The sequence below is a fragment of the Camelus ferus genome, chromosome 18 (genome assembly GCF_009834535.1).
Source record: "Camelus ferus isolate YT-003-E chromosome 18, BCGSAC_Cfer_1.0, whole genome shotgun sequence".
NCBI classification, from domain to species: Eukaryota; Metazoa; Chordata; class Mammalia; order Artiodactyla; family Camelidae; genus Camelus; species Camelus ferus.
In genome coordinates, this window is record NC_045713.1 from 13,211,219 (window position 1) to 13,238,121 (window position 26,903).

A 26,903-nucleotide genomic window follows, 5' to 3' on the forward strand; every position below is an offset into this window, starting at 1 on the left:
ACTCCAGCTTCCCTCATAGCCACAGTGAGAAAGTGAGAAGAGACGGTGGGCTTTATCCTAATAGTCCGTTTTATTTGATCTGGTGTAACTTAGGCACCGTCACATCAACACAAATCAACACAGGCTGCGGAGACAGCACGTACTCTCCTCACACCTCGTCCTGGAGCCTGGGTGGGGTGTGGGCCATGTCACGTGTGCAGTCAGTGAGGATACAGGGCCCTCACCTGGCCCAGGTGGTCCACTCTCTCTGCACTGTTGGCCACTCACGAGGGCTGGAGGGGCTTCCCTGTGACACAGTGAACAGCCCAAAGGCAACCACTCGCCTGGGGAGCTCGATGCCTGTAGGCAGCAACACCACACACCTTGGAGCTCAGCGTGTCGGGTACAAGGCAGCTTCGGAGCTGGGTGCTGATGTCCTGGGTGTACCCAAGCTTGGGGCAGGGAGGGTGGGTGAGGACACAGTAGGAAGAAAACAGAGCCTTCCCCAAGGGCTCTGTGGGACTCCCAAGAGCGATCAGGCCAGACATCTGCATGAGGATGGTGGCTGGGGGCCCCCCTCCTGTGGGACATGGGGAGGCCCCTGGTTCTTTCCCACTTAAGGTCTCTGAGCCTATCACCTGTGTCCCCTCTTCCCCCAAGGGGCATCCACCCTGGGTCACTGCCCATCTGCAATGCACAGAAAGGAGAGTCCCGTTCTGGGTCACCCCACCCCCAGAGTGCCTGTGAATCTCAGGATGCTGGACCATGGTCCATACCGAGTGGGAAAGAGGAAGCTGGCACCAGCAGTCTGTGTACAGTTTGTTTATTTCTCCCATTCAGACACCCATACTTGGACCCCTACATTCCCCAGAGGGCTCCCCCACCAGGAAGAGAGCAGCCTTTCAAGGTCCCCACCCCCTTGAAACGGGCTAAAACTGAAGTGCAGCACCTGCCAACCCACAACAGCACACATGTTCCTCATTACAGAAGTGGGCGGGGGAGGGGGTGAGTCACTTTAGAAAAAAAGTCTGGTGGGGCACTGGGGATACAGGATCCCATATCTGGCCTGCCCAGCCCAGGACAGGCATGGTTCTGCTCTGGGCTCACCAGCCCATCCCAGAACTCACCTGCCCCAACCCTGGAAGCAGAGCTGCTCCAGAACACTGGCTCATGCCAGGGATCCTCGGAGGCTCATGGGGGCCCCCACATGCTGAAGAGATCCACCATCCCCGTGCCATCCACACAGGCTCAGTGACAGAGGCAGAGGTGGATTCTGGGTCCAGGTCCACAGCACCGAGTGGGGTGTGGCCCAGGGGGGATATGTGTCGAGTCTAGGAGTCCAGCTCTGGGGTCTGCTCTCCAGGGCAGTCCTGCTCCCCTAAGCCCTCGCCTCCCTGCGTCCAGCTTGGGTCTCTCTCTGCTCAGACCCAAAACCTCATGGCTGCAGACTGAGCTGAGGGCTGAGAACAAGATCCAAGGCCTCTAGTACAGCCTGAAGTTGCCCAGACATCGAGCTGCCAGTGCTCAGGGTGCAGTCCTTCTGCACTGGCCCCCAGGATGACAGGGGGCACAGAAGCAGCAATGGCTCCGTCCTGGGGGCTGCAGCATTTGGACCCACAGGGCTCAGCTAACCAGCTGTTAGGCACATAATCACACGCACACAGACACACGCATGAGCACGCACAAGCTCTCAGGGAGAGTTGCACAAAATGCTCCCCAGAGATCAGGGAACAGGGGGCTGGCGCGTGAAAACTGAGGGGCTGAGACAGGAGGTGAGGAAATGGGGGTGAGAATGCAAACAAAGAGCCCACAAGAGTCACACGCTGGCCAGGATGTCCCCAGGGTCTGGATCCATGCTGCCTGGGGAATGAGGTGGGGGTTCCGGGGGAAGTGCCAGGGCTGGATCTCACGTCTGGGCCAGAGAGAGCTCCTCCAGGCCCCCCTTCCCAAGCCGGTATCTGGCCAGGTCCTTCCTGGTCACCAGCCCGACCACCTGCGGAAGCAAAGCCAGGTCACTGGTCTAGCAGCCCCTGCCTCTGTGGACACCCCTGCCCTATGTTTTGGGGGTAGCACAGCCAGAAGGGAGACCCAGGAGTAGGCATGTGGGCCTAAGCAGTAGGCGAGCCAGGAACACAACCCCTGCTGGCGGATGCCCCACCCATGGCACTCACCTGATTGCGGTTGTCCACCACCACCAGGTGCCTGAGGCCCAGGGCTCGGAACAGCTTGAACACCCGCGGGAGGGACGCCTCCTGCAATATGGGGACAGCCTCAGCTCACTGCCAGCCCCAACCCACCAAGACTGGAGCAGAGGCAGGACCTGCCGCCACCCTCACACGGCCCACTGGTGCCAGAATGGTACAAAGTGAACCACTACCTCTCCTCCACACCGGAGGCCCTGTCTTGATTTGGCCTGGGATGTCCTACTCTGCACACCCCGCCACCCCCCATACTCGTGCTCTGAAAGAACTTCCCCCACAGCCCCCCACAGCCCCCCTGCAGCCCAAGCAGGCACCTGGGGCACTGTGTAGGGGGAGGGGTTCATGAACTCGGAGAGGTCCATGGTGCACTCCCGCTCGTCCTGGGACACGTGGATGGACTGGATCGGGGGGAAGCGTGGGTAGGCGTCACGAAAATCCTTCAGTCTCAGCCGCCGCCGCACCAGGCCCACATTGGACCGTTCCACGAACACCTGTGGGCAGAGGGCGGCAGGCGGCGGGCAGCAGGTGGCGGCGCCTCAGAGCCTCAACACCCCACCAGGCGTCTCCCGCCACCTGATGCCCTACTTTGTGCTTCAGCAGGACGATCAGCTGAGAGCGCAGGATTAAGCCCTGGAGCCGGGCTGGCTGCGGAAGAGAGAAAGACGCTGGTGTCTGTAGGGGGCCTCGCACCCTTCCTGCTGGGTGGGTAGCGGGCCCAGGCAGCAGCACCAGGAGGCCTGGGAGCTCCGGCCAGGTTCCCCGGCGATGCTGGTCACCACCTACAGACCAGGCCACAGGCGTTTCACCTGCACGAGCTCACTTATCCCTGAACGCCTGGGAGAAGCAACAGAACCGCTGAGTAGGGATGAGGTGCTGAGAGTCAAGTATGCTGAGAATGAGAAACAGACCCAGGACCTGATGAGACTCGACCCAGACAACAGAAGCACCACGGCAAGTGGGATGCACATTCTGTCAGGACCTCCCGACAAAATCCCAGCGACTCCTCAGCTGGTGGTGCAGTTTGGGGTGTGACTGCAAGACATGTGGATGCATCAATAACCCAACCAGGGGACAGCGCTCACTGGGACCCACGCCTTCGCAGCCACGTGACCAGAATTCTCTCATGAACCCCAAAGCAGGGTTTCCATATTTACGGGAACCACGCTTCCCAGCCCTGCTCAACCTGACAGTTCAGGTGACGAGGAGAGACCATGAGCCCCAGTCCCCTCCTGCCCTGCAGGCAGCCTGCAGTGAGGCCAGTACCTGGGTGTCATCGGCGGCCTCCACCACGGGGAAGCCGTTGTGGTTGGACATCGTGTTGCTCAGCACGTCCACGATGACACCCACCTTCTCCCTCCTCCGCAGGCAGGTGACCGGTGTGCTCATCACCTCCCTGCGGAAAAAACCAGGCCGTGACCCACGCGGCCGTGGGGGGCTTCCCAAACAGTCTCTTCACAGCAGTCAAAGCCCAACAGACAGAAACGGCTGGGAGAAGGGAGCCTGAAGACAAGGCGCTGGGAGCCTAGACCCTCCCAGGAGCTGCCCTGGGAAAACCAGTCCTGGGCTGAAGTCCTGCTCCAGGCAGCCCTCACCAGACCTCCCAGGAGTGTCCGGCATCCCTCACACCCCACCCTGAGTGTGGGGAGGGAGCTCCAGCCTGCAGGCCTTCTTCAGGGTACCTGGCAGTGAGCGAGTGCGAGGTGACCGGGGCTTCCCAGTGCAGGAAGGGCACACTCTGCAGCTGGATGTGCATGTCATACAGGCCCTGGGGAGAGGGTGGGCGTGCTGATGCCAGAGGCTGCCTGGGGGACAGCTTCCAAGCTCTCCCCACCCCTCATTGTGGCTGCAGATCCCCCAGTCCCCTCAGCCTCAGGCGCCAAGGCTGGGGGCATGGGGAGGAGGCTGCCAAGCGACAGTGGGGACAGGCGGGCCTCTCCCCACTGGCCAGACCTCAATGAAGACGTCCCCTACGATCTTGGCGGTCATCAGCACCAGCATGATGGGGAAGCCGTAGGTCACGTTGCTGGTGGCCTCCATCATGATGACCGTCAGGCTCAGTGTCATCCTCACGATCCCACCTGCCCAGGCGGGAAGGGGGGAGGGTTGGGGGTCATGAGCCTCTGAAGGCTACTCCATCAGTCCCTCCCGTGTCCCCTGAACAGCCCAGTCCTGTCCATTCACCCCTGTGGACCATCCCTCCAGGCGGCACCAGGTGGGGATGGTGACCCTGCCCCACCCATGGCAGCCAGCACTCACCCAGCTGGGCAGCCGCTCCCATCAGGGCATACTTGCCGGGGTCTGCCCAGATCTGTGGGGAAGACAGAGAAGGTGTTGGGGGGTGTAGCAGTCCCTTACCCAAACCCATTAGAATGTACTGATGCCAGTGGAAGCCACATGGGCCCAGGAGGGAATCTTAATACTTTACACAAAAAAACAGTGTGCAGTAGCACCACCTGAGTCTGGAAATACCCTAGCTGTGCCTGGCTCAGGGATGCACTGAGTGAGCTCTGCCGTGTGCGGGCGCTGCAGAACTCGGCAGGTAAGACAGTAGGGCACATGGCCTGGAGGGAAGGGCTACAGGTGTCCAGGGGGAAGGCCGGCCGCACCGTGTGTGTGCAGTGACCAGCTTCTGGGCATAAGGCCTGCACCACACAAGGAAGCATAAAAAGAAGCAAAAATCCGACTTGCGCTGCAACACAGGTGACCCCTGAAAACATGAAGCTCAGTGACAGAAGCCAAACACAAAAGGCCACTTAGCGTGATTTGACGTATCTCCAACCACCAGAACAGGCAAACCCAAGGAGGTGGAAAGCAGATTAGTAGCCACCAAGAGCTGAGGCGGCGACACGGACGTGACCGCTTAACGAGAACATGTTTCTTTGCGGGTGATGAGAATGTTCTGCAACATCCTGGCGGTGATGATTACACAACCCCGAATGTATGAGGAAACACCAAACTGTACGCTTTCAGAATGATGGATGTTACGGTATGTGAACCACATCTCAATTAAAAAGCCCACAAAATCACATCTGGAAGGGAACCTGGGATGCGCGCGACCTGGAGACAGGTGAGGGGAGGCTCAATGTGCCCCTCTTATGGGGTTTTAGGTCTCATTTGAACGACTAACATAAAAATGAGAAATTCACAGAATAAAAACCAAGCTGCCCATGGAGGCAGGATAGAGGAGGAGGGCCAGGAGGCAGTGCTGGGGCCCCAAGGTCTGGGCCTTGCACCTTCCAGGGCCGGACTCCCGCACCTGCCTGCATCCTTTCGTACCGTGTTCTCTTCATCACCCATGCACCCTTCCTGTTGGTCACACACACGAGCCCTGCTCTCATCCATGGTGGCCTCGACTGAGCCCGGCTTCATCCCCACAGACCCCCACTCACTGCGGCCCCTGTGATGTAGGAGAGGGAGATGCCGAACAGCCGGCCCCAGGCGGCCCCGATGAGCAAGGACGGGATGAAGACACCGGCCGACACCGTGAGCCCGTAGGTCCAGCAGGCCAGGAAGAAGTAGACCAGGGTGAAGAGGCCAAGCGTCATGGGGTTGTAGGAGCCTGCGGAAAGGGCGCTGGCCAGGGCCTGCCACGTAGACTCAACCCTGAGAAGGGCTGCCTGGCCACACCCCAACCCCCAGAATCTCCCCATCCTCAGAGGCCAGTGTACGGGGTCCTGGGGACCCAGCCCTCAGAGGTGGGTGCCCAGCCGCCCTGCAGGTGGGGCAGAGAGGGGGCTGGGGCAGGCGAGGTCCAAGGCCACCAGCAGGGTGTTGACCTGGGCTGAGGAAAGCTGCTTGCCGAGGTCTGGGCAGACCACCGGGGGTCAGTGAGTGCAGGAGGGAGGCCACAGCCACCATCCCACACCTGGCAACTCCAGATGTGAGATGTCAAGGAACCCCGGAATCAGCACGCTCAGGCCTGGTGACGCCCACAGGGCCCTGCTCAGTGCTTTAGAAAGGGCTTCGCTTTGCCCACATTTAAAAGCCTTTCTGTTCAGTTTCATAAACTTGTGCCCCCCCCCACATGCCAGCAGTTCCCAATGGTGATGTTTGAAGCAGGAAGCAACTAGAGACAAGGTAGACAGCCGGCAGACAGGAAGGGCGAACACGTCACAGAGCAGCCTGCTCAGCCCTCGGGGGTGCACACAGCAGGCCCCCCTCTGGCAGTGAGACAGGTCTGCGTCCAGAGCCTGTTTTTCATTAAGAATGTGTGGCTAGGTGAGGCCTCAGCGTTGGTGTTTTGAGTCATCAGGCTGCTTTCTGACCGAAAGTGACCCCTGCAAGCAGCATCCAGAAGGAAAACTCATCTAGGGAGATGAGATGGCCCCAGTGGCCACCCTCCAGGAAGGGAAGGAGACAGCGTGGGGAGCCTAGCCGGCCCCTCCCAGGTACTGGCCACCAGCCCACACTGGGCTGCCAGCCCCTGCGCTCCGGTGCACCCTAGCCCTGCAGCAAGGCAGTGACCTCTGCCCACAGTGGACACTTGGCCAGAAGGTGTCAGCCAGGCCTGGGCCCAGTGCCTGTGTGTTGGCTGCAGACGAGGCCAGAAGGGATGGGCCCAAGTGGGGACATGAGGCCAACAGCACAGAGCGCAGAGCACAGGCACTCACCTGGGGGGTCGTGGAAAAGGCTGACCACGCTCTTCTCCGGGGTGTTGAAGAAGGCTGCGGCCATTGAGTTGTACTCGCCATCGGCACAGAAGAGCTGCGAGGTCAGGAGAGAAGACAGGCCAGTTGGGATGGGGCAACCTCGGCCTGGACAGCATTAAGTACCAACCTCACAGCAGGCAGGGTCAGGCCACTGTCTCAGAGGGTACACAGGACCCAAGAGACAGGCTCAGGAACGGCAAGGGCTTCAGAGGCATGTCCAGCCCTGTAGGGGCTGGTCAGCAGTATACCTGGGCTGGACAGCAAGTCTGTCCCTGGGCACATGTGGACCCCAGAGCTCACACTTGGAGCAGCTGCTCACAGAGCTCATGTGCCACAGGCCCAGGGACCCCCAGGCTGGGCAAAACTGTGAGCCCCTCAAGGCCTTGACCCAGAGCAGGGGCTCCAAGCAAAGCCTCATGTGTCAACCCCACGACCCTGCCAGAGCCATCCAGGGCCCCAGATCCACACCTGACACGGGCCCATCAGTCCTTACTCCCCACCCCCAGCAACTAGCAATCTGTTTTTCTCTGTGGGTGTGCCCCATTCTGGACGTTTCCCACATGTGTGGTCCCTGCTGCCCAGCTTCCTTCACTCAGCATGTTGTCAAGGTGCAGCCATGCAAGGAGCCCATGTCAGTGCGCCGACCCTCCCTGGAGCTGAGTGGATCCATTATGCGACTGTTCGTCGATGCTGGGCACCAGGGCTGCAGTGAATCCTGCCACAGTGAGCTCGTGTGCACAGCTGCCCCTGCGGGCCCATGCAAGCTTCACCTCTGCAGTCCTCCTGCAGAGCCTGTGAGGCCACTGCTCCAGGAGGACTGGGCCAAGACCCCAGCCTGCATGACGCCTGCTCATGCCTGGAGCTGGGCTGAGCCAGCAGCCCCACGGAGAGAGGAAGCAAGGGCCCCTGGGAAGGCCCACCCTGCCCTAACCCAGCCCCCGTCCCTGGCTGCCTACCTGGAGGGGATAGGACACAGAGCTCCCCTGCAGGGGCTGACAATCCCGGGAAGAGTAAATCAGCACGAAGGCGACTGTGGCCGTGACAGCGGCCACCAGCATGGCCTCGATCACCTGGAGGCAGGGCCGGTGGATGTACCTAGAGCAAACAGCCAGGGTGGACCGGGTTGCGGGATGGCTAGGGCAGCGGCCAGGGCATCCAGAGCCTGCGACTCAGGAGAGCCATCCAGGACCCCGATCAGGAGAGTGACACAGCACGTTTAATCAGCAATCCGCCCAGACACCCGAACACTCTCCAGTTATCTTCCAGGTGCTCCCCGAGAGCATTTTAACTTGGCAAAAGAAGACAAGAAGGAAGGAGACCGAGACCCGCCCCGCAGGTTTCAGAAAACCAGCTCCAATAATGGCTCTCCACCAACAGAAGGACCTGTGTCGACCCCGACATGCCCAGGCCCAGGGCCCTGAGGGCTGAGAGACGCCCAGAAGACCCTCAACGCAGGGCTATGCCAGATCCATGGCTGTGCCTTTCCTGCCAGGGGGCTGCCCTCCAGGCCCCACCTGGCCCCCGGCCCTGCTGGTCTGTCCCCTCACACACACACCACCACAGAACAATCTGTTTAGCGTGTGGCTTCCACCCAACCTGAGGGCGCAGGGCCCACAACTGCCAGACACCCCATGTGGTCACACCTGTCAACTCAGTCCCCAAAGCAGGTTTCTCACCTGATTCGAAACATCGTCAGCCAGTAATTCAAAGCGTTGAACACGGCTCCAAGGACACCACCTGGGACGAGGAAGAAGCTGCATATTCAGGACTTGGGGAAGAGAGGAGGAGGCTGCCCAGGAGACAGGAGGGGACAGTGTGGAAACACCTAACGGGCAGAGGGCTTGTCTCCCACAGGTTTTCACAGAGAAAGGAACACTGCCCAGGCCCAGCTACTTCCTGAGGGGCTTTCATCAACCAGAAGTAGAGCTCTGGTCCCGAGGGCTGGACTCCCTCCCCACTGGCCATGGGACGGCAGGCAGGAATGGGGGCCTTTGGAGCTGGGTCAGGCCTGGTCCCCACTGTCTGGTGCTGTCGTGCGCGAAGCCGCCCTTACCCAGCACACCCATGGCAATGAAGATGGGGATCTCGTGGATCGTGTACACCATCGTCTGCACAGACAGGGAGAGAGCGGGCATCCTGTTAAGAAAACTGTCACCAGCCCCTCCTATTCATATTCAGACTCTGGACCAGGCACTGTACAGGACATGGCCCACCTGCATGGGAACCTGGCACTTTCCTACAGGTCCTGCAGGAGAAAAGCCGGAGTAAAAGCCAGGCATCCCAGCAGACTGCCCTCCTATTCCCGTGGCTGTGCCAGAAGGCGCTCGGAGCCCTGCTTTATCTGGAGGCTCTCACCTGCTTCCCCTTGAGCAGGGGTATGACCTGAGCTTTTGCCAAAGGAGGAGTAAGCGGGACACAATTAAGGGAGAGAAGCTCCTAAGCCAGGCCACCCAAGAGTCCCGAGTCCATGGGTGAGAACTGTCCCCCAGAATGGTTCTCTGTGCGCAGCATCCCAGCAATGGCAGTGCGAGGCCCAAGCATCCCCCGACACGCCACCAGCACTCGCTCGCCTTCCAGAAGCTGCTGCAGGAGTCCGGCCGCCAGTCTTGGTGTTGCTGTCCAACAGTCTGCGGCCCTGAGGTGGCTCTGAAGCGGTTGCTGGCTGATGGGTGCCCCACCCTGGCGGCCAGCTCCGATGCACGCCTTCCTGGAGCATCTCCAGCCTCGGGGCTCACAAACAAGGGCTCTATCCCACAGCTAAGAGCTAGAACATCCCAGAAGCCTCAATCCTTAGGCTGAACCTTGAGTAAAAACGGCCTTGGCCCCTCTCAGAGAAAGAACCAGAGAGTGAGGTGGGTGATGTAGCGGGTTACCTCGGTGTCAAATCTTCCAAAGTTGATGAGGCCAGGGCTGGACAGGTCCCACACATTTCCGTGGTAAATGCTTAGGACGAAATTCAGGGTGAAGGTGGAAATCATGGAAGCAAAAAACTGCAGGTAGAGAGAAACATGCACCGTCAGGGCTGTGGCAGTGGGCACAGTGGCCAAGCCCAGAGCCGGGAGGACAGGGCTGGGAGGATAGAACTGGGAGGACAGGACTGGAAGGATGGAGTCAGGAGGACAGGACTGGGAGGACTGTAGCACCAGGGCCATCTGTCTCCTGTCATCTGGGAGGCACCTGGACCCTCCAAAGGCTGAGGGAAGGCAGGCCAGAGCCTTGCTGGCTGAGCTGGGGGCGGAGGTCCCAGGATCCTGATAAGGATGAAGGAGAACCAGGCCAACAGCTCAGGGACCCAGCCGATGGGAGGTTCAGGTGCAGTCCGAGAGCCAGGTGTCCACCCGACCATGGAGGCCCAGCATCGGGGCTGCCCGACCCCAGAAAAGTGGCCGTTCCAGGCACTTACAATTCTCCATGTCAGGAACTGGTTCCAGAAGGACGCACCCTCCTCCAAGCTGAACAGGACCCCACCTGGAACAGCCAGCAGCCCAGCACTGAAGCACCCGACCAGGCCACAGGCAGTCCCTCACTCACTGCTACCCACACCCTGGACTCTGGGGCACCAAGCCCACAGCAGAGACAGCCATCCAGGCCTCTTGGGAGGCTTACCCCATACCCTAACCCAACACTCAGTCCACAAACGCAAGATCAACCCTTCATATGGCAGGGACTGCCTGGCTCCCCCAGCACAGGCTGTCACAGAGCTCTCAGACCAGGCAAGGCTGCCCTCCTCACCCACAGGGGCCCCAAACGCAGCAGACACTCCGGCCGCAGCTCCTGCCGAGACAAAGTCCCGCTTCTCTGTGTCTCTGCGGAAGTACTCGAAGATCTGAGCCAGAACAGATGGAAAGAGAGGTGGTAGCCAGCGCCTCCCAGGGTACCTCTCTCAGGAAGGGAGAAGACGGGCCCAGAGGTGAGGAGGGGAGGGGAGAGGGGAGGGGTGTCTCTGGACTAACCACCCATCAGCTGAGGGGGGTCACGGACTGTAGAACTGAAGAGAACAAATCACAGAGAGTTTCCTTGCGTACCCACAAACAGAGAAAACCACTATTCATAGCAATTACTAAACTCCGTGGTTTGTGCACGACGTACACAGAACTGAGCACCTGGAGCCCACACCTGTGTCCTTTCTGACCTCCCCTCCAGGTCACACGTTACTGCTTAGAGCTACGGGCCATTTCCACACAGAAACACACACCCACACAGAGCACCAAGACCTCAACACTCCAGACAAGACACTGGGGACCCTCAGAGGCGAAGGCAAGACTGCAGGAGGGGTGGGGGCCCAGCCGTGGGGGCAGTCGCGCCCTCACCCTGAACATGGGCGGCATAGTGAGGACCCACCTTGAAATCTCGCTTTAGTGATGTTGACCTCCCCTGGGAAATCCCAGCAGCAATCACGGAGCCGGAGTGGATCATTGGCCCCTCCTAGAAGGCATGAGACAGCGGCACTCAGATGGCGCAGCTCCAGAAAAAACCAGCCCAGGCCCCGTGGGCGCAGAGGGACACAGGCCAGGGCAGCGCACGTGCTCCGTTACCTTCCCCACAGCCAGTCCTCCCACCACGGACAGGATCACGCCGGACACTTTGATCACCAGAGTCTGGAACACAAAAGATGACATCCCAAGTCTGATTAAAGGGCACACACGATCTGAGAACCTGAGCCACAGACTGAACACATGGGGGACCCTAACCACTGAGCCGCCGAGCGGGTACGAGCACCCGCAGTGGGGGTCCCGGGGGTGGGCTTGTGCTCTCCTGCCTTCTCGCCTCCTCGGACCTTCCGTGCCACGTGGTGGTGGACACAAAGGAGACCTGCATGCTCCGAGTTCCTCCACCTGGTGCCCTCCTGGGGCACTGGTGCCACCTGCCCACCTGGAGTGGACGTTGAGCTCCCAGCCACTGAGGCCGGCCCCACTCTTTGGCTGCAGGGCACTGAGCACAGCCCTCTCCCTGAGTGGACCACCTGCCATGCTCCTAGAAGCACCTCCTCCCTGGACAGGGGCAGGAAAGAGGCCTCCAGCAAACACCAGGCCAAGGCACGCCGACCTGCACACCTGGAAGTGGGAGGAAACCTGACTGGTGCCCAGAAAATCATGTACAACAAGACTAAAGAAAGTTCCGAAACAAGGGAAAAACTCGCCATTCCCACGCAGCTACTCTCATTCTGAAATATTAACCTACCATGTGAAACTCAAAACACGTCTACGCAACCACAATCATAACAGACGCACCTTTTAAGTGTTTTTGTATCATTCAAAACGTATGAGACAGTTTCACCACTTTCCAAAGAAAGGTCACACAACACCCTTCAGCACATCTGCATGCAAGCTCGTCAGCGGCAAACGGCAAGGGCCTGGCTGAGTTTTGGAGGCACAGGTGGACAATCGAGATCCTTCTAACCCAGCAAGGCGGCCCCCTGGGCTGAGCCTGAACTCCCGGCGGGGCCGCCACGCACCTCACCTTGAGCCGGACCACGTGGGGGATCTTCACCCCATTGAGGAAGCACTTGATCTGGGGGATCCCGCTGCCAGCGGCGACCGGCTATGAGTAGAGGGGCCAACACTGAGCCAAGAAGGCCCAGGAAGGCATGCCCCATGAAGCCCAGACAGGAGAGGGGACGGGACGGGCAGCCGGGTAAGGGGCTTCTCGCCTCTCTCCACCCACCTGCAGAGCGACCCTGAGGGGAGCAAACTCTGTAGGGAGCAGGAGAGGGGGCAGAGATGAAGATGGCCCAGTGTCCCCTGGGGCAGGATGACAAGAGGTCCACGTCACACACACTGAGGGGCAGAACGCAACATATACTTGGGGCCCACTGCACTGCACCCCAGACAGAAGCTCTGGACACTGCCCCTTCTTCCTTCCAATGCCCCACAACCAAGGAGGAGCAAAGAAAGTGGCAGATACAGGAAGGGAGGAAAGAAGGAGCACCCCAGGCGGGTCGGACCCACACATCTGGAGCACCCCCCAGACAGGGGCTGCTGGGTGCTGCCCTGGTCCCTGCTGCCTGGGGTGGGCGTGGGCTTGTGTGGCAGAGCCCAGGAGTGTTGTTTTGGCTGAACTGCTTGACACCGGACATCGGATTCCACCAGAGTCTAACCCATGAGTCTCATGGGCAGACACTGTGGAGGGGTGAGCTGGAGGGATGCCCACCTACCTCTATAAAGGCCACGATCACCGAGCCCAGGAGCACAAACGCAGAGTTCAGAGTGGCCCACAGCAGGAGGGAGAAGGACAGCCCACCCTTCTCTGTGAACTTGTCAATATCTGGGATCATCAAGGACCATACAGCATCACCCTGGGTGCCCCTCCACAATGGAGCACCTACTGGTCTCAGGGACACCTTATAGCCCATCCCCCACAGACATGCAGCCCCCACTCAGTTACACCCCGTCAAGGACAGCAGACTGCTGGGGTCAGAGACTCCTCCCATTAGTCCGCTCACTCAGGTGACCAAATAAAGGATACTGTCCTTGACAACCCTGTACTTGAGGCCAGCCAGCTTCTCCACCACGATGTCAATGAAGCAGGCCACGAGGCCCGTAAGGATGCCAATCATGGCACAGATGACCCAGCGTTTGATCTCCACTGTCCGGAAGGCCTGAGGGGGCAGAGGGGAACCCGTCACAAGCGGGCGCGGTTGTGAGACGTCCCACACAGCTGCTCTGGTGACCCCCACCACACACTGTTGTCCTCGGGCCCCGAGTCCAGGAAGAGCAGCCCCATCAACGTCTCAGAGACAGTAGGGCACTGGCGGGGGGATGGTCCTTCCCAGCCAAGTCGTACTCAGATGCTAACGCTACAAAGAACAGTCCTCTCAGCGATGCGAAAGTGACACACACACACCCTTCCCTGTGCTGGGCACCAGGGGGTGAAGAGGGGGAGGCAGGGTTGCACTGCTGCGCCCAGGTTGAGCAGTGGAGCCAGGTGCACGCCAGCCGGCGGTTAGCCCAGGCTCACCGTGTGGTTGATCCGTCTCTCCTCCTCCAGGAACAGCTGGTTCTCACTGTTGTCATAGTCCAAGCTCTGCAGACCAGGACAGCAGAGACACACCAGTGACTGACCTCCACCCGCAGGCTCAGGGCAGGTGCGGTGGGGAAGGGCAGGGCATGGAGCAGGGGGCTCACCTCATACTTGAGGGACAGCAGCTTCTCATTGTGTGGGATCTCCTTGGGGAAAGGGTGAGGGGGGTCCATCTCCTGTGGGAGGAAAAGGCAGAGCTGATAACCCCGCACAGGCAAGAAGGAAGCAAAATGCAGGGTGGGGCTTGTGCCATCCCCAAGGCATGTACTCTTCTGACACCAAAGCCAGACCAGGACACAAGGCAGGAAACCACACACACACCCCTAATGAACACAGATACAAAACCCTCCATGAGACAGGGTGGATCAGGGTCTGGGCCACTGCACCACACACTTCCCAGGCATGTAAGGTGGGGTGACATAAAAAATTGATTAATGTAAGCTGTCTGTGGTCTACGTCCCAGGTTCCAGCACCAGCTCCTAACTCCCCCCAGCCCCCTGAACCTGGCATCTCTGGGTGATGAGCGGGTCTGTGCTATGAGAGGGCTGGGCTGGGGGCCAAGACCAAAGCAGGATGAGAGGGCTGGAGACCCAGCTAATCACCAACGGCCGGGGATTTAATTAGTCGTGCCTGTGTACTGAAGTCACCATACAAACCCAACATGAAGGGGTTCAGGGAGCTTCCGGCTGTGAACATGTGCAGGTGTGGGGAGGGCAGCTCCCGGGGAGGGCGTGGGGGCTCTGCACCCCTTCCAATCCCTGCCCAGTGCATCTCTTCCATCTGGCTGTTCCCACGTCATGGGTCCTTTACAAAGCAAAGTGTTTCCCTGAGTTCTATGAGCCATTCTGGTACCCTGAGGAGGGGGTCGCGGGAACCCAATTTACAGCTGGTGGGTCAGAAGCACAGTTGATGACCTGGACTTATGACTGGTGTCTGAGGTAGGGGGTCTGTTGGACTGAGCCCTCAGCCTGCGGGGTCTGTGCTGACGCCAGGCAGTTAGCGTCAAAATGAAGTGATGTGTGTGGGACACTCAGGTGGTCTCTGGACAATCAGAGGATTAATTGGAGTGAAAGTAAAAACGGTTCGAAGCTGTTTCAGTAGAATAAAGCACAAAATCCACAAGAACACCTCAAGAGACACACAAAGAGCATCTGACAAAATTCATTCCTTCATGATAAAAATACTCAATAAACCAGGAAGAGAGGGACCTTCCTCAGCCTGATCAAGACAGAAAAACCCCAGGCAACATCATGCTCAGTGGTGAACAACTGACTGAAGCTTTTTCTCCAAGATCAGGAACAAAGCCAGGACATTTCCACTCAGCTCTGTCCTGGATGTGCTACCAGGACAATCAGGCAGGAGAAATAAGTGAGTAGCACACAGACTGCACAGGAAGAAGTGAAACAAGATCTTCTTTGCAGATGGCATGGTCTTGTAGAAAATCCCCTGAAGTGCATTACAAACAATCAGAATTGACAACAGATTCAGTGAGACTGAAGGATACGAGACCAGGACCCAAAAATCAAACGTATTTCTATGCACCTGCAATGAAGAACCCTCAGTGAAAATAAGAAAACTCTGTTTATAATACCACAAAAAATAAGATACATAAAATAAACTTATTTCTAAAATATGTTTTACAAAAGCAGTGAAAGGCTTATATGCTGAGAATTACAACACGTTGTTGTAAGAAATTAAAGACCTCAGTAAATAGAAAGCTGTCCTGTACGAATGGACTGGAAGACTGGATATGAAGATTTGATGCCACCCCTACCTAAACTCCAGCTGGTGGGGACTGAGGAAATTGACAAGCTGAGCCTAAATTCCACGTGGAAACACGCAAGGGGTCTGGGATCTCAAATAGCCAAAACCATCTTGAGAAAGAAGAACGAGGCTGGACAACTCAAACTTTCCACTTTCAAAACTTACCAAAAGCTACAGTCATCAAGATAGAGTGGCCCAGGTACAAGGACAGACTGAGAGGTCAATGGAAGACAACTCGAAGCCCAGAAATAAACCCGTAACATTTACGGCAACTGCCCATCGACAATGGTGCCAAGACAACTCAAGAGGGAATGAGTCGTCTTTTTAAGAAATGATGCTGGGAAAACTGGGTCTCCACATGCAAAAGAATGAGGTTGGACCCTTGTCTTACACTACATGAGAAATTAGTGAAAACGAACCACAAAGATCTAAACTGTAGAACTCTTACAGGAAAAGACAGAAGTGACCTCAGATTAGGCAGTAGTTTCTTAAATATAACTCCAAAAGCACAAGCAGCAAAAGAAAAAATATAGAACAAATGGACTTCGTCAAAATTAAAAGCTTTCGTGCCTCAAAGGACACAGGCAGAAAGTGAGGAGACCACCCATGGGCCAGGAAAAAGCTTCTGCAAATCAAGTATCTGATGAGCGATCTGCATCTAGAACACAGAAAGAATTCTCACAGCTCAATTACAGAAACACAAGCAGCCAACTGAAAAATGTGCACGGGGTCTGAAGAGACGTTTCTCCGGAGAAGATACGGACGACAGAGATGGCCATGGGCACACAAAGGATGCCCAGCAGCAGAAGCAGCAGGGAAACGCAAATCGGGACTACAAGATACCCTTAAGGAGGTGGTCAAACATTGAGTCCGGGGCGGGGGGTGGGGGCAGGGTGGGGAGTTCACGAAATGCTCCCCTGGCAGCTGCAGGACAGCTCAGCCCCCGTGCAGGGGCAGGAAAAGGGGGACACTACTCATGTCCCAGGGCCCACCAGCCTGAGATGCCCCCTCCAGGCCACCTGGGGCTCCCACCTGCCCCCACCTGTGCATAGCTCGCTCAACGTTCCCTGCCAGACAGGCACCCCCCCCACCTCTGCTCATTGGGCTCAGCCTCAGGGAACGAAGCCCCCCAGAGCAGCCTTTCCTGGTGGCCCAGGCTCTGCAGTCCACGTCTGTCCCTGAGCTCGGCACAGAACCACTGTCTGCCCTCCTTTTGTTTGGTGTCTACTGTCTGTCCCCTGCTGGCTGCAGCTCCACAGAAGTGGCCTGACCTCCCCAGGCCAGCACACATGGGAGCCACAGGGACAGGGAATGACCACCACTTACGGGGTCCAGAAGCTCATCGTCCAGCTCCAAGGTGCTCATCTGTCCAATCCGGAAAAATGCCGAATGGGGCGACTAGAAGCAGAAGAGAGATCACGGGCCACTTAGCTATGGGGCCACTCTGCACCATGCACATCCCCCCACCAATGTCCTGGCCTTGCCTGCCCTGCTGTGGGAGCACAGACCCACACCTGCTGTGTGGGGGATTCCAGCAGGGCCAGTGCCAGACTCCAGGCTCGCTGCCAAGACCCAAAGTCTGTCACTGAGAAGTCCAGCCTCCAGAGGGGAAGCCCAGGCCTTCCGTACCCGATGAGGCCCTGCCCTCCCCTCTTCTAGGGCCCTTCAGAGACTGGAAAGAAGACACCAGCCAGAACCCAGGGCTGTGGGACGACCACGCCCGTGTCCTCCTGGCCTCCTTCCCTCCCTGGCTTAGAAAACCATGGTGGTCCAGGGCCCCTCCTTTAGAAGCCTTCCTGTTTCCCCTCCTCCAAGTCTTTTCAAGTCCTTTCTCTGTGTGTCTCCATTATGAGACCGAGTGGCTCTGCCAGGTGGGGACCTGTCACTGGCCTCCAGGCTGGCCCCCCAGACGCACAGTCAAAGGCACCTCCTCCCCTGGGGCAGGTCAACCACAGAAGACAAACACCCAGGTGTGTGACTTCTCATTCCTTTGCCTAGGCACAGTGGAGGCCAGGAGTAGGAAACACAGGTCGCTCACATTTGTGATTCAGAGAAACCAGAAGTCACGCTGTGGCATGAGTAGGTCCAAATGCTGCATGGAACATACTGTACAGAAACATGACCCCGTGCTCCTCTGAGCTGCAGGTGCAGCTGGGCGCCCTGCATCTCATCCGGCTGCCACTGCTGCGCCTGCCACACTGCAGCCCAGAGAGCACGAGCCCAGGGCACACTGTGCCTCCAACACAGGAAGTTTAAAGTCAGCAACACTCACCTCTGCTGCTACCAGTGGTCACTGATGGCTGACTGCTATGGGGAGGGGCAGGGACACACGAGGGGGCTTCAGGGATACTGGCTGACTCTGCTGGGGGGTGTGTCTGAGTCTCCTGAGGCTGCTGTACCCAAACACACTGTTTAAGGGGCTTAAAATAGGAGAAACATACTCTCTTTCAGCTCTGGAGGCCTCAAGCCCAAAATCAAGGTGTCAACAGGCAGTGGTCCCTCTCAGGGTCATGGGAGAGGATCTTCCCTGCCTCTTCCAGCTTCTGATGGGCACTGGCCATCCTCAGCACTCCTTGGCTTGTGGTTGCATCCCTCCAATCTCTGCCTCTGTCACCACCAGCCTCCCGTGTGTGTGTGACTCCCCTCTCCCACGAGGACACCAGCCTGATCACATCCTAACTGGACTGCAGCTGCAAAGGCCTTCCTTCCACATGAGGCCCCCCACACTGGTTGCAGGGTTAGACATGGAGAGATCTTCCAGGGGGCCACTGTGCACCCCATAACAGGTGGTAACTTGTGAGGCGCACGTTCACTTGGCCATCATCCTGCTCCGCCTGCACGACTGCACTTTACGTATATCCCGTCACCGTCATCGGTATGACAGGTAGCTGATGACAGAAACAGCTGTCTTCTCTCTTAAAAACAACTGGTGATGCCCCCAAGCTGCTGAGGCTGATGAGAAAGACAGGGCGGGCCCCGGCTCCAAGCCTGGGCAGCAGTGCCTGGTCTGCTGGCCCAGAAAGGATCCGGTTCTAGAGAGAACTCAAACCAGGAGGCGGTCCAGAGCTGGCTGCAGCCTCTGCTCCCCAGACAGGCGTGTGTCGTCAGGAAGGGTGTGCTGGCCGCCAGCCTGACCATAGCACACGGAATGCCCTTCCGGGGACACCTCCAGAGGCAGAACTGAAAGTCGGATTGTGAAAGAGGATAGAAAAACCCTTCTGCAATCCGACCCGACGGAAGGAGGCCACAAGAAAAAGGCAGTCTGGCCATTTTTATTTCATTCTTCACTGATCGACTGCACCCGGCAATCATTCCCACCACACCAAGTCTGCCTCCCTAAAGCAGTTCCTTTGGCACCTGAACTGTCTCCAAAGGGCCAGGCTGGGACCGTGCACACGGCCTGGGTAGAGGCAGGCAGGACAGTCCAGATGGTGAGGACTCAGCTCGCTCAGGTAACGACAGGTCTACAGCAGGGAGGATGCCAGGCGGGCATGCAGTCTGCAGCCCAGAGAGCTCCGCTTTGGACCTGGCAGTGTGCGATGTGCAGGGGAGGGGCAAAGCCCTGGCCACCCCAGGCTGCCTCGGGCGGACCCTCTCCCTCCTCCAGTGCCTTCACGTTTTTTAATTCGTCTCTTTTCTGAACTTTACAGGCATCTCTTAGGAAACATCTTTTCTGATGAAAAAAGCCATTTACTGTTTAAGTTCAGCAATTTATTGGGTGCTGTGTGTTTCTCTTTTCTTAAACGCAAGTCAAATACTGGTAGTTCCTTAACCTACTGATATGCACAACAGCCTAGAGGTTATCCTCCATGCTTTGGAAAGAAAGGAAAGGTTTCCTACTGAGCCTTTCCAGTGACCCAACGTGCTTAAAAGGTCAGACATTTGGGCTGAGAATAGACTGGGGGCAGGGAGACTCTATGAGGCAGGACAAGGCACTGATGGACATGCTCACACGCATCTACACTCATGACACAAGGGCGGAGCGCTACACACAGGCATTGGGCCAACATCAATGCCTGGTTTGGGCACTGTACCATCGTGAAGGAAGAAGGAACCACCCCGCGAAACTGGGGGAAGGCACACAGGCCCTCTCTGGGGGGTCGTTTCAATTTCCTGTGAATCCAGAATTATTTAACCATCCAAAGAGTTTATATGCAAATAGGACTACAGCAAACTGAAGAACTTCTGTACCTCAAAGGAAACAATGAACAGAATGGAAAAGAACTACATACTATAGAACAGGAGAAAATATTACGTATCGAAGATCTGAAAAGAGGTTAATATCTAGAATCTGTAAAGGACTCCTACAAACCAACAGCAAAAAATCAGACAATTAAAAAACGGACAAAGGACTTGAATGAACATTTCTCCAAAGAATATATACAAACAGCCAAACAACACACAGAAACGTGTTCACCGTCACTCAACATCAGGGACACGCGGATCAAAACCACAACCAGCTACCACCTCATACCTGTGAGGAATGGTAAGGACCCAAAAACAGAATAGCAAGTGTGGGCAAGGATGTGCAGGAACCGGAACCTTGTGCCTGGCTGCTGGAATGTAAAGGGGCATAGCCACTGCGGAAAAGTCTGGCGGTTCCTCAAAAACTAAACACAGAACTACCTTGTGATCCAGCAATTCCACCTCTGGGTTATTTACCCAAATGAACTGCAAGCAGGGTCTCAAAGAGTGACTTGTACACCCATGAGCACAGCCACATTATTCATGACAGCCAGTGGGTGGAAGCAACTCAACTGCCCAACCACAGATGAATGTATAAACTTGATGTGGTCCATTCCATACAATGGAGTATTATTGTGCCTTAAAAAGGAAGGAAATCCTGTCACATGCCACACATGGAAGAACCCAGAGGACGTTATACTAAGAGAAAGAAGCCAGTCACAAAAAGACAAATACTGTATGATTCTACTTCTGTGAGATGTCAAATTCATAGAGACAGAAAAAAGAACGGCATCTGCCAGGAGCTGGGAGGTGGGGTGGAGAGTTAGTGTTTAATGGGGACAAAGTTTCAGTTAGGGAAGATGAAAAAGGTCTGTAGATGGATGTGGTGATGGTCACACAACCATGTGAATGTGCTTAGTGCCACTGAGCTATACACTTAGACATGGTTAAGATGGTAAATAGTGCTAAATACTCTTACAATTAAGTTTTACAACAATTTTAAAGGCTATCTGCCCTCTCTGCTGCTCTGCATTCTAACATCTCCAGGCCCTACATCTGGCACGAGGACACAGAGCTTCCACAGCCAGGGGCTAATGATGAGAAAAACCAAGCTGCCCCACGTAAGTGTAAACAGTGACAAAGACTAAGAGGACGATGACAGAGCCCCAGGGAGAGGCCTGGGCCCCGTGGGGGTTGGGAGGATAAGTGGTAACAGCCCCCCTGCTGCCACCTGTATCCTGAGCACTGCAACCTCTGCCCGGGACGCCTCCCAGGACCCTCTGACTAGGTCTGAGCCCACCCTGGCCCTCAGCTCGCTGCACAGTCTGGCTGTGCCTGCAGCCTCTCCTGCCTCCCCAGACTCTGAGCCACCAACATTGGCCCTGGACAGGGCTACTAAAGGCCTGAGGGAGACAGATTCAGAGAGCCCTAGGGGGAGGGAGCTGAGGTGGCCGGCCTGGACTCTATGAAGTGGGCCTGAGGGTAGATGGAGAGGAGGGAGGACAGCAGAAGGACACTGAGGCAGAGGGACTTCCTGGAGGGGCTGCCCCTGGTGCTGGGAGCCACCTGGGAGAAAGACAGGGCGCTCCCTTACATTGAGCAGAGCTCAGGAGGCCAGTGGGGATGGCGGGTGACAGGCCCCTGAAGCTTCCCTGCACCACCACTGCTGCCCCGGCCGCACTCTCAGACTATGGTCTGTGGCTCTGGGTCACCAGGGCAGGACACCACAGTTCCTAGAGTAGCAAGACCCCAGGACTGATTGTAAACACTAACCTGGGGGGTCCCACCCCTCTGGGTGTCTCAAACAGAGCTTCCCGAAGCGGAGGTCCCAGAAACGACCTGTATTACAAATACTGCAAACACCCACCCCCACCCCTGGAGCACCTGTTTCCGGCTCAGATTTCCCTCTGTCAGTTCTCAAAATGCTCCACTTCCCACATACATGACCGTGATTTGTGGGCTGACCTCACCCTCTCCCTGTCCCAGGGCCGGATGCACAGCAATTCTCTGGATGACCGGCCCACACTCCACACTCAGGCATGACACGCTGAGGGCCAGAGATAGGGAACAGCAATCCACAGATGGCTCTGAATGGCCTAGCTCCGGATGGATGGAGGCTGAGCTCAGGCCGACCCCCATGTTCAGCCTGACCAGGGCAGGCCCTGTCACAGAGTCGCGTGTCAGGGCAGCCGGGCCACCACACTCGGCCCAGAGCAAATACCTCATGAGGCTGACCCTCACCCTCTGGACACCCTGCAACCAATCCCAAGGGGCCGGGAGGTGGCAGGACAAGCTCTGTGTCCAGCTCACCAAAACACTGCCACAGGGTGGTTGTTGGCCTCGGTTGTCATTTTGGTGCAAATGACCCTGGACTGAGAGTAGCTTACAAGGCGCAGTTTGCAGAACACTAGGGCCCCAGCACGCAGCTCCAGGGCAGACCCTCCCCCAAGAAAGCCAGGCTCAGTTGGCTGCAGTGCAGTCACACTGTCAATAGCACCCCCAAAGACAAACACTTCCCTGCTGCTGTTTTTAACACCACTGAGAGTGACTAACGTTTACTACCTTGTGACAGGCACTGTGCTGGTTGTGTATGAGCGTTTTTCCAGAGGAGGAACCTGAGACACAGGAGGCTGAGGAACTTGCCTCTGCTAGCCCAGAGCGAAGCTCCTGAGCGCCCAGAGCCCCTCATCTCCCCTTTCCAACCAGTTTGCACAAGGAGGTCTAAGGATCCTTAAAGGCTGGATTCTCCAGCTTCCTGCAGGATTCTCCACAAGATCAAGCCAAATTCAAAGCCAGCAACCCAGCTCTCTTCCCCGCCTCCACTCCCCACTGCCACTCACTTCCCTAATACACACCCGCTTTATCTTTTCCCATCTATATACCTGCCTGAGGAGCTTGCACTTCTTCAGACTGGACCCAAATGGGACCTCCCCTGCCCTTAGGGCCCCCACACCGCCCTCAGGAACACAGGGCCTGTTTTTCCACAAGCCTGGAGCTAGCAGGAAGGAAGATCCATCACTGCACTTCTGTGTTCCTGGCAAACTGCATGCAGCCGGGCACATGATAGATAAACAGTAAGTTACTTTTTAAATTGTTCGACCAGCTAATCAGTTGTTATTAAATACAAATGAGCACACAAAAAGGCTTGCAAAGATCTTTTTAAGGGAATGAGTTTTAAGGAATGAGATCAACAGGCTCTTTCAAAAAAAGCCAACTCCTCTATCTATTTGCAAAGAGAAGTGGGAAACCCCAAGCACATTCAGTTCTGAAATCAACCCAAATTCAGCCTCAAAGTTTACCATCTTTTTATCTGTCAATCCTTAAGGTCAGGCTCATACTTCTATTTTGTAAGCTTCAGATTACTTTCCCTTAAAGACGAAAAAAGAAACGTTTCGAGAAGAAAATAACAAACCATCCATATCCCCACCCCTGCAAATCAGCAGCCCCTTCAAGTCACTTGTCATGCAGACACAGAAAGCACCTCAGCACCTCAGCAGAAGATTCCACTCAAAGAGCAGACTTTGACTTTCAGTGTCTGCTGTATTTCCCAGGGACTGGAGAAATCTAAATATAAGTTCTAGAGACAGAGCCAGATGTTTGGGTCTTTCTTCACGTTTAAACACTACACAAGTGTTTAAAGGACAGATCTGGAATAGGAAAAGGAAAATGAAATAATCACAAAACAGAGTAGGATCAAGCCACCAACAAAAGAAATTCATTAACTCTAGACTAACACAACACATGAAAATTCACTTAAGATAACAAACTGCAGCACTGAGATGCACAGCACACTTCAACCACTCTGACCTGCCTTCCTGTGTCTGGTTGCACACTTCAATTTAAAGGAACTACTAAGGGAAACTGAAAGCACATACTGGTCGTTACTAAGATCGCCCAAAGACCTGTACCACTCCCTGTAAAGCAGTCCCTCAGTTATTCTCACTGCAAAAGCAGACTCTGCGACCTAAATTCTTTAAAATCCCCTGGGGGTTCAAAAAACGACCCAACAAAAATAGTTGCTCATGTATTTATCACAGTCTTGGGAAAAACAAAAAAAGAAAAAGGTCACCGGAGCAAAAGACCACCTGCCTTCCCTTTAAATCCACTTTGGAATAAACCGTGAGGAAATAAATTAGCTTCGTGCCGTGGAGGACACGACAGCAGCTTGTGAGTGGGCACTCCCAGGCTCATAAACGCCAAGGGTAATGGGCCGGCTCCTAGACCCCGCTGGTCACTGGGCCGACCTTCTCCCAAGGCTCCAGAACCCCGGGGCACAGGTCCGAGCCCGCCCTGCCGTTTGCCAAGCGGGGCCCTGGGCCGGCTCCTGCCTCTGCCAAGGGCTCTGCCTGAGCACAGATTCGCCGCATCCCCGCAAGGCCGGCTACTGGCATGGGTGACCGCGGCGCAGACCCAACCCGGCCCGCCTCTCCCCGGACTCACTGCGCGGGCGGCCGCTGGCCCGGCCCCGTTCAGCAGCGGCGTGGCCTCCCCGGCCGACGCCCCGGGCCGCGCCGCCCTTCGCAGCAGCGGCGCCGCCTCGTCATCGTCCAGGTCGCGGCCAGACCACGACACCTTCTTGGAGACGTTGGCCATGTCCCGCCGCTGAGGACCGGCCGGGAAGCGCAGAGGCCGTGTTTGTTCTCGTGACCCGCGCCGCAGCCATGTGACCCGGGCGGTGGTCACGTGACACGACGGCGCCCAGTGACCCCGACGGCGGCCGCGAAGAGCGCGGGCCCTTCTGGGAGTTGTAGTCCACCCCCGGCGCCGGCAGATCCAGGCAGTGGGGCGGGCTCCATCCAGCAACAGGCACCCGCCTGTCGGGACCGATCCCCACGTAGCAAAAGGTTGTGCTGAGAAGGACACAACATGGCCTCTGTGGCCCTCCTGCAGAAAAAGCTTCACTGAGGAGAAAATTTGCAAGGAGAAAATTTCAGATGAACCTTAATTGAGGGACACCTGCTAAACAGCTGGGCACCTCTTTCTGTAGTGTTGGTGTCGTGAAGGACAAGGCTGAGGGACCGCCCTAGTTGAAAGGAGATTTAAAAGATGGGAACTAAAGGCTGCTGTGGCCCTGGCATTTTGGGGACAATTGGCAAAGATTGGATATGCACTGTGCATTTGGTAGTAGTGTTATAGCATCACTCAGTCCCCCAAGAGTGATCTTCATCTGGGAGTCATATCAAAAAAATCCTTTTCCTCAGGAGACACACACTGAGACACTCAGGGGAACAGGCCGTGATGTGGTAAGATGTTAGCACGTGATAGATGTAGGGTAAATATATACAATGTGCAATGTATTCCTCTTGTAGCTTTTTTCTTTCTATTAGAAATTTAAAAATAAAAAGATTTTAAAAGTTCTTTAGAACTTTCCCAGGCTGAGAAGACAACCCCTTCTCCCACATAATTCACAATAAAACCAAAACTGAAACCAAGATAAGAGGAAGGAAGCCAAACAGGATTTTTAATTTTCCCCATGATCACTGTACAATGATGTTTCTGAAACTACTAAGAACAACATTCTTTCAGAATAAGTGTTTTCTCATCCGTGTGACCTAGCTTTGCCCTTTCGAGAAATGGTGAAAAGAGTATGATGGCCCTGTCTGTGGAGGAGGGCCTGGAGGCTGCGAAGTGAAGCTGTCGCTCAAGGCACTGAGGAGCAGCAAGGTTGGGCCTGGGCTGGTTTGACTGAGTGGACCAGTTGGGTTTGCAAGAAGCCATCCAGACAGGCAGAGAGCTGCGCAGAGCGATGGGGACATAAGAACAGTTCCAGGGATGGGGCGCCGTGCTGGGGAGGTCCCTTTGGGTCGTCTGGTCCTCCACACCCAGGAACACAGCAGACTCAGGTCAAAGGTGGGATTGATGGAATTAGAGGTAAGCCTGGTGCCTGCTTCAAAATGCACGTGGGTCTTTGTCACTCACCCAGCAGGGATGGCGGATCACGTGAGATGTATGTTCAGACTCCTCTGCTCCAAAACCTGGATGGGCTTCCCTTGACAGTGTCCAGACTCCTCAGCCAGATAAGCCGGCCCTTCCCAAATCCCCAGCAACCTGAGCTCCCTCCAAGCTCCCCTTCAAAGCCCCTTCCCAGGTACCTCTGCCCTCCTGGAGGGCCCCCTCCCCATGAAACATCCGAATGTGGCAGCCAAGGCGATGCCACCTCTGCCAAATTCCCGCAGACTTAGGGTCTGCAGACACTTGGCAGAAATACTGCTGTGAAGGTGAAACTTCATGGGTCCCCCACGGCACCTAAAGGCAGGGGAAGGTGGGAAATATCACTCTGCATGGTTTTTTAATGCTGGGGACCCAGCTGTCCCTCCAGAAATACTTCCTAATCAAATTACCAGTCTTCCCCTCAAAAAGATGTCATCCTTCTCTCCTCAACAGCAGAGTGGGATGGAGCAAGGTCTCCAGAAAAGGCCAAAAGAGCCTGGGAAAGACTTTGAGAAGGGCAGCTCTCCATGAATATGGCTGAGTCCTGGGGAAGTGCCAAGAGACGCAGAATCCATGGTTCCAGGACTTTTCTGTGGCCACCCACAGGGTTTTCCAGTCCTAGGATGCATCTCCTGACTGTGACTCATGGATGGGCAGACCGTGCTGGGGGAGGTGGCTGGCTGGGTCTTTGAGCAGAAGGCCTGGGATCTCTGGGGCTACAGACAGCTCTGCAGAAATGGAATGCTGCTAAGGGACCCCAGGGACTGATTTCAGGCACCTCCCCACAGAGCAGTGCCCGCTGGCTGCCTCCTTGTGGGCAGAGCTGAAACCAGGGCCCCTCGTGGAACTGGACTTCTCTAGTTTTTTCCCGCACTTTTAAAATGGGTTGCAGTAGGTGAATTCTAAGAACCGGGCATGTTTCCAGACTCAGTGATTCTAAGCTTCCCCCACAGATGGAGGGGCATCCCCACTGCCCCCACCATACCCTCAACACTGCTCCTTTATCCTGTCTGTACCAGCTTTCTGATTCTGTGATCATGCAGGGGTTAATTGACATCACACTGAAACTTAAACAAACTGAACCATGCCTGTTCTCATTGTCAATGCTTGTTTTGTTTGTTTGTTTTAACCTGCCATGATTTAAAATTCTATTTTTTAAAAAGCTATAAAAAGA

At 56.2% G+C, this 26,903-nt stretch overlaps 1 protein-coding gene across 4 annotated transcripts; it reads right to left on the bottom strand.

The window, feature by feature from the left end:
• Nucleotides 1-785: 785 nt before the first annotated feature.
• Nucleotides 786-24,470, bottom strand: CLCN7 (chloride voltage-gated channel 7). Of its 4 annotated transcripts, XM_032460092.1 has the most exons (26): nt 24,239-24,377; nt 23,288-23,445; nt 16,940-17,011; nt 13,954-14,025; nt 13,787-13,852; nt 13,295-13,427; nt 12,984-13,093; nt 12,290-12,370; nt 11,365-11,427; nt 11,171-11,254; nt 10,562-10,655; nt 10,233-10,297; nt 9,703-9,819; nt 8,883-8,937; nt 8,506-8,566; nt 7,786-7,924; nt 6,791-6,884; nt 5,570-5,739; nt 4,437-4,488; nt 4,131-4,258; nt 3,860-3,945; nt 3,444-3,573; nt 2,766-2,825; nt 2,495-2,671; nt 2,151-2,231; nt 786-1,972 (listed from the first exon to the last, which is right to left on the bottom strand). In XM_032460092.1, exons 3-26 carry the CDS (start codon nt 16,976-16,978, stop codon nt 1,886-1,888), a joined length of 2,244 nt encoding a protein of 747 aa, XP_032315983.1. In that variant the 5' UTR covers nt 16,979-17,011; nt 23,288-23,445; nt 24,239-24,377; the 3' UTR covers nt 786-1,885. The 4 variants fall into 4 exon arrangements, with proteins under 4 accessions (XP_032315983.1, XP_032315979.1, XP_032315980.1 ...); XM_032460088.1 differs by lacking the exon at nt 23,288-23,445 and having other exon boundaries at nt 24,239-24,470; XM_032460089.1 differs by lacking the exons at nt 16,940-17,011; nt 23,288-23,445 and having other exon boundaries at nt 24,239-24,470.
• Between the last annotated feature and the right edge of the window lie 2,433 nt (nt 24,471-26,903).

Coding starts and splice junctions, on each gene's coding strand:
- CLCN7 (XM_032460088.1), bottom strand. CDS start 24,391: ATGGCCAACGTCTCCAAGAAGGTGTCGTGGTCTGGCCGCGACCTGGAC. Junction 7,925..8,505: donor CTGACGATGTTTCGAATCAG/GTGAGAAACCTG, acceptor TGTTTGCTCTAG/GTACATCCACCGGCCCTGCC. Junction 2,826..3,443: donor AGGCCGCCGATGACACCCAG/GTACTGGCCTCA, acceptor TCTCTTCCGCAG/CCAGCCCGGCTCCAGGGCTT.